This window comes from Budorcas taxicolor, chromosome 11 (genome assembly GCF_023091745.1).
Source record: "Budorcas taxicolor isolate Tak-1 chromosome 11, Takin1.1, whole genome shotgun sequence".
NCBI lineage: Eukaryota > Metazoa > Chordata > Mammalia > Artiodactyla > Bovidae > Budorcas > Budorcas taxicolor.
Genome location: NC_068920.1, coordinates 33,736,510 through 33,746,464, shown reverse-complemented (window position 1 = coordinate 33,746,464; position 9,955 = coordinate 33,736,510). Strand labels below are relative to the sequence as shown.

The window sequence follows — 9,955 nt, the reverse complement described above, 5'->3', positions numbered from 1 at the left end:
CAGCCTCCACTGAGAGTTCATGCAGATGAATACTACCCAATATATCCACCACTGTGTCTATTCCCCAGAGTAAGCTACAGCTGTGCTCCCCTTTTGTTCTCAGGAGAACTTCCAAGACCAGCAGGCAAGTCTGGCCCAGGCTCCTATGAGGTTATGTGCCCTCAATACTGGTACATTTGAGATTTTGTGTGCACCCTTTAAGAATGAAGCCTTTTCCCCCAGTCCTGTGGAGCCCCTGCAATTTAAGCTCCACTGGCCTTCAAAGTCAAATAATTTGGGGGCTCCTCTTCCTGAGACCAAACCCCCAGGTTGCAGAGACATGGGATTCAGAACTCTCACACTTGTGGGAAAACCTGTGCAATACAACCATTCTCTAGCTTTTTGGTCACCCACTCAGGGGATTTTGGACTTGATTGTATCACAAGTATGCCCCTCCTCGGAGAAGGCAATGGCACTCCACTCCAGTACTCTTGCCTGGGAAATCCCATGGGTGGAGGAGCCTGGTAGGCTACAGTCCATGGGGTCGCTAAGAGTCGGATACGACTTCACTTTCACTTTCACTTTTCACTTTTCACTTTCATGCATTGGAAAAGGAAATGGCAACCCACTCCAGTGTTCTTGCCTGGAGAATCCCAGGAACAGAGGAGCCCGGTGGGCTTCCGTCTATGGGGTCGCACAGAATCGGACACGACTGATGCGACTTAGCAGCAGCAGCAGCATGCCCCTCCTACCATCTCATTGTGATTTCTTCTTTGTGTCTTTAGTTATAGAAAATCTATTTGGTAAGTCCCAGTCCCTTTTATTGATGGTTGTTTAGCAGATAGCTGTGGTTTTGATGTGCTCATGAGAGGAGAGGAGTTCAAGATTTTTCTACTCCACCATCTTGTAAGCAGTCTTTCTGCATTTTTTTCTTAAAAAGGTGACAGTTCAATTGAAGATGAATGATTGATATCATTTATCCCAGACAAATCTTATGATATCTCCTCTCAGGTTTTGTTTCCTGTCTTAGTACCTTCTTTTGTGTAAGGGATGGGGGGGTCATGTAAAACACTATTGCCTTTTATAGGCCTTTGAGATGGTCTTTGAACCCTGTAGTTTCAACTTGTCAGAGATAGGAGTCATTTTGAAAACTATGGATGTGTTTCAAATTTTTGTCCTTTTCCTTCCTGACATAGTGACTTGCTTTTAAATGAATTGGTTCTTTCTTTTCTTATTTTCTGCTAAGTATGAACAATGAAAAGGTTAATCCCATTTATGTAGTTTACTCTGTTATCTAGTCATTATGTCACCTCTTGTTGTTGTTCAGATGCTAAGTCATGTCTGATTCTTTGTGACTTCATGGACTACAGCATGCCAGTCTCCCCTATCTTCCACTATCACCTTGAGTTTGCTCAAATCACATGCATTGAGTTAATGATGCTATCTAACCATCTCATCCTCTGTCATCCCCTCCTCCTTTTGCCTTCAACCTTTCCCAGCATCAGGGTCTTTTCCAGTGAGTCAGCTCTTTGCATCAGGTGACCGAAGTATTGGAGCTTCAGCTTCAGCATCAGTCCTTCCAAAGAATATTCAGGATTGATTTACTTTAGGATTGACTGGTTTGATCTCCTTATGCTTATTTCTTCAACTATCAAAGAACATTTTCTGCAATTCCAATCTACATATGCTTTAAATGATTTTTTCTAATGATCCTATGATTCTAACTGAAGTTTTGCATCTTCATTTGTTATTCAATTTTCACCATTATCGTTGGCATAATTTATCCTGCCATTCCAATCTATGTACACAGATCTTTTCTGTAAAATAAATTTTCATTAATAATATACTTTAGAAGTTTATGATATTTTTTAGAAAACTGTTGTGCTACCTTTATCCAAGATAAGCTCAGGTAATATTATTAGAGCCCACTTCTGCTGCTAAGCTGCTAAGTCACTTCAGTCGTGTCCGACTCTGTGCGACCCCATAGATGGCAGCCCACCAGGCTCCCCCATCCCTAGGATTCTCAGGCAAGAACATTGGAGTGGGTTGCCATTTCCTTCTCCAACGCATGACAGTGAAAAGTGAAAGTGAAGTCGAACCCATGGACTGCAGCCTACCAGGCTCCTCCATCCATGGGATTTTCCAGGCAAGAGTACTGGAGTGGGGTGCCATTGCCTTCTCCAAGCCCACTTCAACTTCCTTTTAATATTTTATTTCCCTTCCTTTCATTTCATTGTATAGAAATTATAAGATTTTCTTCACTGGAATTGTATAACAATATCCTCATTCTTCCCATGAGGAAAATTAGGTTAGAAGGCATACAAATTCAAGAAGGTTATAACTTGAGAGACATGAATGAGTATTAATAGATGGTTAAGTCTAGAGAATACAGGAATGATGGGAAAAAGAGGAAGCAGTAAAATTAACACCACCAAAGAGGTTTCTTCAAAGAATGTAGGAAAAGCACGTATGTACTTTTATGTCATCATTGTTGTTTAGTCTCTTAGTTGTGTCCAACTCTTTTGCAACCCCATGGACTGTAGCCCACCAGGCTTCTCTGTCCATAGAATTCTCCAGGCAACAATACTGGAATGGGTATCCATTCCCATCTCCAGGGAATCTTCCCCACCCAGGAATCAAACCTGAGTCTCCCTCATTGCATGCAATTGTTTATCATCTGAACCACCAGGGAAATCCCATAAAGCCTAGAGTTGCATTATAGGAATAAGATTAAAAAGAAACTGCCTAAAGAATTATCTTCTAACATTTTTATCATGTAATACTTGTATTACTTTATCTCCATTAACTTATATTTTATTATAAGTCCCTTCAAATACATGAATCTAAAATAAACATTAATTTATTTCATTAATTTTCTGCTTTCTTATAAAATATTTATGTGCTGATAGTTCAGTTCAGTTCAGTCGCTCAGTCGTGTCTGACTCTTTGCGACCCCATGAATCGCAGCATGCCAGGCCTCCCTGTCCATCACCATCTCCCGGAGTTCACTCAGACTCACGTCCATCGAGTCAGTGATGCCATCCAGCCATCTCATCCTCTGTCGTCCCCTTCTCCTCCTGCCCCCAATCCCTCCCAGAATCAGAGTCTTTTCCAATGAGTCAACTCTTCGCATGAGGTGGCCAAAGTACTGGAGCTTCAGCTTTAGCATCATTCCTTCCAAAGAAATCCCAGGGTTGATCTCCTTCAGAATGGACTGGTTGGATCTCCTTGCAGTAAATGGTGTAGTTATATGTAAGTCAATAGAAATGGAAGTTTCATTACAGTCGTAACTTCAATTCTTTGAACTTATTCTGAGGTATATGATAAAATTGAGTGTGTGAGTTTATCAAATCTAATTTTAAAAGTTCTCTCAACTGACAACTCAATTAAATTTCATTGCACTATTATTCAATGTAAATAGAAACCATCAGACTTCAGAAAAGACTGTCAGTTCAGTTCAGTGGCTCAGTTGTATCAGACCTTGTGACCACATGGACTGCAGCACACCAGGCTTCCCTGTCCATCACCAACTCCCACAGCTTGCTCAAGCTCATGTCCATCGAGTCAGTGATACCATCCAACCATCTCATCCTCTGTCATCTCTTTCTCCTCCCACTTTCAATCTTACCCAGCATCAGGGTCTTTTCCAAAGAGTCAGTTCTTCCCATTAGGTGGCCAAAGTATTGGAGTTTCAGCCTCAGCATCAGTCCTTCCAATGAATATTCAGGACTGATTTCCTTTAGGATGGACTGATTTGATCTCCAAGGGACTCTCAAGAGTCTTCTCCAACACCACAGTTCAAAAGCATCAATTCTTCGGTGCTCAGCTTTCTTTATAGTCCAACTCTCACATCCATACATGACTATTGGAAAAACCATAGCTTTGACTAGTTGTACCTTTCTTGGCAAACTAATGTCTCTGCTTTTTAACATGCTATCTAGGTTGGTCATAGCTTTTCTTCCAAGGAGCAAGCAACCAGCTTTTAATTTCATGGCTGCAGTCACCAAAGATTGTACTTAGACACTGTAGTCATTTGCTTTCTTAATGGCTATGACATCTTCTAAAAAGATATTCTCAGGATTTAGTGTTTGTTGACTACAGTTCACAAAGTGTTTTGCTTAAAGACAACTGGTTTAATCTGACATAGAAAGACTTGCAAAATTCAAAATCAGTTTCAACATACTACTATGAAGATAACATTTGTTATGGAATTATTTTATTCCTTTATTAAATATGGATTTTGTCCAAATCTTCAATTATGAATGTCCTTAATACTGTTCATAAAATATGTACTTATGGGATAAAATCCTAGTTAGTTTTTCTGCCCTAATCATCATCATTCTTCTTTATTTATTCAACTGGAGAAATTCACTTCCTTTTCTGTTTTTGAAGCTAGAACTGTGCTTCCTTGGCTTTTTTTTTTTTCAGGAGTTTTTGTTTGTTTGTTTGTTTCTAATCACATTCATCCTTCCAGTTTACTATGCAATGGAAATTTTCTACTCATTTTCATTTTCTATATTGGTTTCTCTTGATATTTACATGAGATTTCCATTTTATTTTTCAGAAGATCTTCAGAAAGAAATTGGTAACTTTTTTCCGACATTCTTTTTTACTGATATATTTCTTTGAAAATAAATTTCCTGTCTCATTACCTCTTACTCACTCCTGTCTTGCCTTTTTCTTCTTGTGGGTTTCAAATTACCCTATCTGTTTTCTTTTTAGCTCCCTGAACTGATTCCATGTTAAGTTCCCTTTTCATTCTCTCAGCTTTTGTTCACTTCCTTTCCTTTCTATGCTTTATTTTTATGCTTCTTCTATTAATATATCCCAGGTGATTACTGGAATTTTATAGTAATTCATTTTACAGTAGTTAGTTTTACAGTTGGTGAGATAAAGGAGATTAAGCTAAGAATGATGACAGAAAGTTTCTTTTAATTTGGGTTCTTCAACATGTGCTCTGATATGGAGTGCCCATTGTTTTATGCATGATACTGTGCTTGTTTTTATGGGAGAGTTAAAACTCCAAAGTTGCTGAGTGAGATAAATTCCTTTCTTTTGTTTGACCTGTATGTTATGCTGTATATATTGTCAAGTTAATCTTGAGACTTGCTAGTCCATTTCTCTTGACTATAACTCAAGTGATTTAAGGTGTATAAATATTTTTTGCATGACTTTGCCTGATTTTTTTCCAACCATAATTATTGTTGTTCTTTTATTTTTATTTTCACCTTTTCAATCATTAATACTTCAAAGTCTTTAAACATACTTTTTTTTCACTCAAATAAACTTCATTTTTTGTAAACCTAAAATTTAAAGTTATTTTCCAAGTTATTCGTACACTATTTTGGTACTATATCATAAGAATTATTAAATTCTCATATCCCTACATATCAAATTATATTCTTCAAATTGTAGGAAGGTTTTCAGACGTAGTAGGCTTCAGAGATTTCTTTAGTTGCCTTTAAAATGGATGTTACTTGGTCAACTTTCAGACACTACTAACATTGGCACATGTATGTGCAGATGTATGACTTTACTTGAATCTTTTTTATGATGTTAAGAAAACATTAGTTAACATTATATATGTGTATATATACTTGTTTGTTTTCTCTCAGATAGGAGGAAAGCTCAGTTCAAATTAGGTGAGTAAAGCTTATTTCCCAAAAACTTCTATTCTTCTAAATCTCAGATTCCTCCACTGTAGAAATTGAATAGGATTTAGAAATGCAAAAAAATGCTTATAGTAGGCAAAAAGCATTTGAAGTGTTATCTTCCTAAATTCTAGTAATTTCAATAAATTATTTTCAAAAGACAAACCACCAGTGATTCAGCATGTTCTTCCTTCTCTCCCGTTCCTTCCAAATCTATTTCATGTCCTCTCCTTCCCACTTCTCCTTCATCCCTCCCACTTCTCCTTCATCCCTTCCACTTTTTATTGCTTCTATGTTTCCATCTACCTTCCACCTGATCATTTTTATCATTGTGTTTTCTAAAAATGGATTATGAGAATATAGGATAAAAAGAGGAAGTCCAAAGAATTCAGAAGAAAATATATGACAAAGACAAGGAGAAATGAAAAAGACAATGAGGAAAAAAAATGGAAGAAAAAAAAAGTAAAGTTTCCTATTTTGTTTTTTGCAGGCTGGAGGGAGTCAACATTATACCCTGGTGAGTGACATGGATTCTGATAAAGACTGTCCTATTGCAAAATATATTTTAAATAAATACCTACTGAGTGCAAAACAATACAATAAAAATAAATGAAACTCCAAAATATGCATTCTATGAACTCAATAGTTTACTCAGTATTTTAAAAGACAATAATGTATTTAAAATATTAAATTTTAGCAATTTGACCATTATTATTTTCTATTTGATTTTTTAATAATTGAAGCATAGTTCAGTTCAGTTCAGTCACTCAGTCATGTCCGACTCTTTGTGATCCCATGAACCACAGCACGCCAGGCCTCCCTGTCCATCACCAACTCCTGGAGTCTACTCAAACCCATGTCCATCGAGTCAATGATGCCATCCAATGATCTCATCCTCTGTCGACCCCTTCTCTTCCTGCCCCCAATCTTTCCCAACATCAGGGTCTTTTCCAGTGAGTCAATTCTTTGCATCAGGTGGCCAAAGTACTGGAGTTTCAGCTTCAACATCAGTCCTTCCAATGAACACCCAGGACCGACCTCTTTCCAGATGGACTGGTTGGATCTCCTTGCAGTCCAAGGGACTCTCAAGAGTCTTCTCCAACATCACAGTTCAAAAGCATCAATTTTTCTGCGCTCAGCTTTTTTTATAGTCCAATTCTCACATTCATACATGACCACTGGAAAAACCATAGCCTTGACTAGACAGACCTTTGTAGGCAAAGTAATGTCTCTGCTTTTGAATATACTGTCTAGGTTGGTTATAACTTTCCTTCCAAAGAGTAAGCATGTTTTAATTTCATGGCTGCAATCACCATCTGCAGTGATTTTGGAGCCCAGAAAAAATAAAGTCAGCCACTTGTTTCCACTGTTTCCCCATCTATCTGCCATGAAGTGATGGGACCAGATGCCATGATCTTAGTTTTCTGAATGTTGAGCTTTAAGCCAACTTTTTCACTCTCCTCTTTCACTTTCATCAAGAAGCTCTTTAGTTCTTCTTCACTTTCTACCAGGCATAGTTGGCTTACAATATTACATTAGTTTCAGGTGTACAACATAGTGGCTTCAAAATTTTGTAGGCTATACTCCATTGAAGTTATTATAAAAATTGGCTATATTCCCCATGAAAGAAAGAAAGGGCAGTTGCTCAGTCATGTCTGGCTCTTTGTGACCCAGTGGACTGTAGCCTGGCAGGCTCCTCCGTCCATGGGATTCTCCAGGCAAGAGTACTGGAGTGGGTTGCCATTTCCTTCCCCAGGAGATCTTCCGGACCCAGGGAAGCATATTTCTCATGCTGTACAATATATCCTTTAGGTTTATTTATTTTATACATAGTAGTTTGTACCTCTGAAACCCTAATATTATTCCTCACCCTTTCCTCTCTCCATTGATAATTATGTTTGCTCTCTATATCTGTAAGTCTGTTTCTGTTTTGTTACATTCACTGTTTTATTTTTTCGATTCCACATACAAGTGATAACATACTCTATTTATCTTCCTCTGTCTGACTTATTTCATTAATAGTAATACCCTCCAGGTCCATCCATATTGCTGCAAATGTCAAAATTTCATGTATGTGTCTATATATACACACACACAAAGGAACAGTATTCAGTATGTGTATATATAAATATATATATATACACACAAAGAAACAATATTTAGTCATTTTTAGGATATATATATATATATATATATATATATATATATATATACTAAATTCAGGTGTAGTATGAACAATGGGGTGCATGTACCTTTTCAAATTTGTGTTTTTATTTTCTTTGGTTATACAACCAGGTTTGGAATTGCTGGACATATTGCAGTTCTATTTTTAGTGTTTTGAGGAACCTTTATACTATAGCATATTCAAAAACAGAGATATTACTTTGCTGACTAAGGTCCGTCTAGTCAAGTCTATGGTTTTTCCAGTGGTCATGTATGGATGTGAGAGTTGGACTGTGAAGAAGGCTGACCGCCGAAGAATTGATGCTTTTGAGCTGTGGTGTTGGAGAAGACTCTTGAGAGTCCCTTGGACTGCAAGGAGATCCAACCAGTCCATTCTGAAGGACATCAACCCTGGGATTTCTTTGGAAGGAATGATGCGAAAGCTGAAACTCCAGTACTTTGGCCACCTCATGTGAAGAGTTGACTCATTGGAAAACACTCTGATGCTGGATGGGATTGGGGGCAGAAGGAGAAGGGGACAACAGTGGATGAGATGGCTGGTTGGCATCACTGACTCGATGGACATGAATCTGAGTGAACTCTGGGAGATGGTGTTGGACAGGGAGGCCTGGCGTGCTGCGATTCATGGGGTCGCAAAGAGTTGGACACGACTGAGCAACTGAATTGAACTGAACTGAACTATACTATTTTCCACCAGTTTACATCCATCAACCATTTACAGGTTTTCCTTTTCTCCACATCCTAGAAAACACTTATTATTTGTTTTATTATTTTTTATTTGACATCTCTAATCATGCTCTGAGGATAAGTAAAAGATTATCTCCTATAAAGTCTGAGGAAACCACAAGAAAAAGAATTTATTAGGTCAGATATGTCATAATCTCTATTTCTTTTCCAACATCTTAAATAGATTATGGACACTTATCCTATGGGAATGTTGGTTGAAGAAATCAGTTCTTCAAGCCAGACATAATTTAACAGACTGTGAAAAGAGGTGCAAGTATATCAAAGAATATTTTCTTTGGTTATTATCATTCATAAATTAATCCTTGAGAATTTATACTCATAATCTGAGCAGATGGATGTATTTATCTATCAGATGGAGCTTCTCACATTCATATGTTCCTTGCAGATTGGAGGAAAGAAGAGTTCCAAACTGGTGAGTATGATGTTCCAGGAGGGACCCTGCTCCTTGTGGGGTGAGAAAGGAAGACGGGTGAAGATGACTTGGATCTTCCCAGGGCCAGAGAAGTTCTCACAGAATGGGGACCCTCTGGCCCAGGCCTACTGAGACTCTTTCTATAAACATCATGGTCTAATTGTTTTTGCAGTAAATGTGACTCTTGATGAAGCCACTGCTCATCCCAGACTCCTCCTAACTGAAGACGGGAGAGGAGTAACCTTGCAGGAAATACAGCAAGATCTACCCAGCTCCACACAGAGATTTGTCTCCATTCCCTGTGTGCTGGGTCAGCTACAAATCTGTTCGGGGAGATACTACTGGGAGGTGGAAGTTGGGGACCTGCATTCCTGGGACCTGGGAGTTTGTAGGGATAATGTATCAAGGAAGGGGACTTTCCAAATGTCCCCACAGAATGGTTTCTGGGCCATTAGGCTCTACCAGGAGGATTGCTGGGCCCTTACCATCTCAGAAACTCATCTTACTCTAAGAGAAAAACCCCTTAGTGTGGGGATATTCCTGGATTATGAGGCTGGAGATGTATCTTTCTATAATATGACAGATGAATCCCACATTTTCACATTTTCCAAACAGACATTTTATGGTGTCCTAAGACCATTTTTCAGACTTTGGTCCCCTGACTCTGGCCCCTTGACCATTGTCCAGGTGGAGTAGAGCGCACTGATGTTGTAATTCATGTGCCTACGCCTCCATGAGAAAGTATAACATTGGGCCCAAGTGATCATTATAATTCTCCCCACTGGCCACAAACTGATTTTTTTTCCCCTCCTGCATACTGCTTCACTCTCAAGGTGAAGTTCTGTGAGACTGACTGATTGTTGCCTCTCATATCACTTCTTACTTCTTCCTTAATTATAAACTCCTATTATTACTATATCTGTGACAACCTAGTATAAAGATTAAATTTTCTAGACTATCAGCTGATTATCACTAAATGATG

The 9,955-nt window shown here is 38.4% G+C and overlaps 1 protein-coding gene across 1 annotated transcript; it reads left to right on the top strand.

Annotated features, from left to right (window-relative positions):
- Positions 1-2,376: 2,376 nt before the first annotated feature.
- Positions 2,377-9,669, top strand: LOC128055604 (butyrophilin subfamily 1 member A1-like). The gene is made up of 6 exons (XM_052648198.1): positions 2,377-2,446; positions 4,544-4,564; positions 5,595-5,621; positions 6,121-6,147; positions 8,947-8,973; positions 9,146-9,669. The coding sequence occupies exons 1-6, from the start codon at positions 2,377-2,379 to the stop codon at positions 9,667-9,669; spliced, it is 696 nt and encodes a 231-aa protein (XP_052504158.1).
- The last annotated feature ends 286 nt before the right edge of the window (positions 9,670-9,955 follow it).

Coding starts and splice junctions, on each gene's coding strand:
- LOC128055604 (XM_052648198.1), top strand. CDS start 2,377: ATGGGAAAAAGAGGAAGCAGTAAAATTAACACCACCAAAGAGGTTTCT. Junction 5,622..6,120: donor GAAAGCTCAGTTCAAATTAG/GTGAGTAAAGCT, acceptor TGTTTTTTGCAG/GCTGGAGGGAGTCAACATTA. Junction 8,974..9,145: donor GAAAGAAGAGTTCCAAACTG/GTGAGTATGATG, acceptor TTGTTTTTGCAG/TAAATGTGACTCTTGATGAA.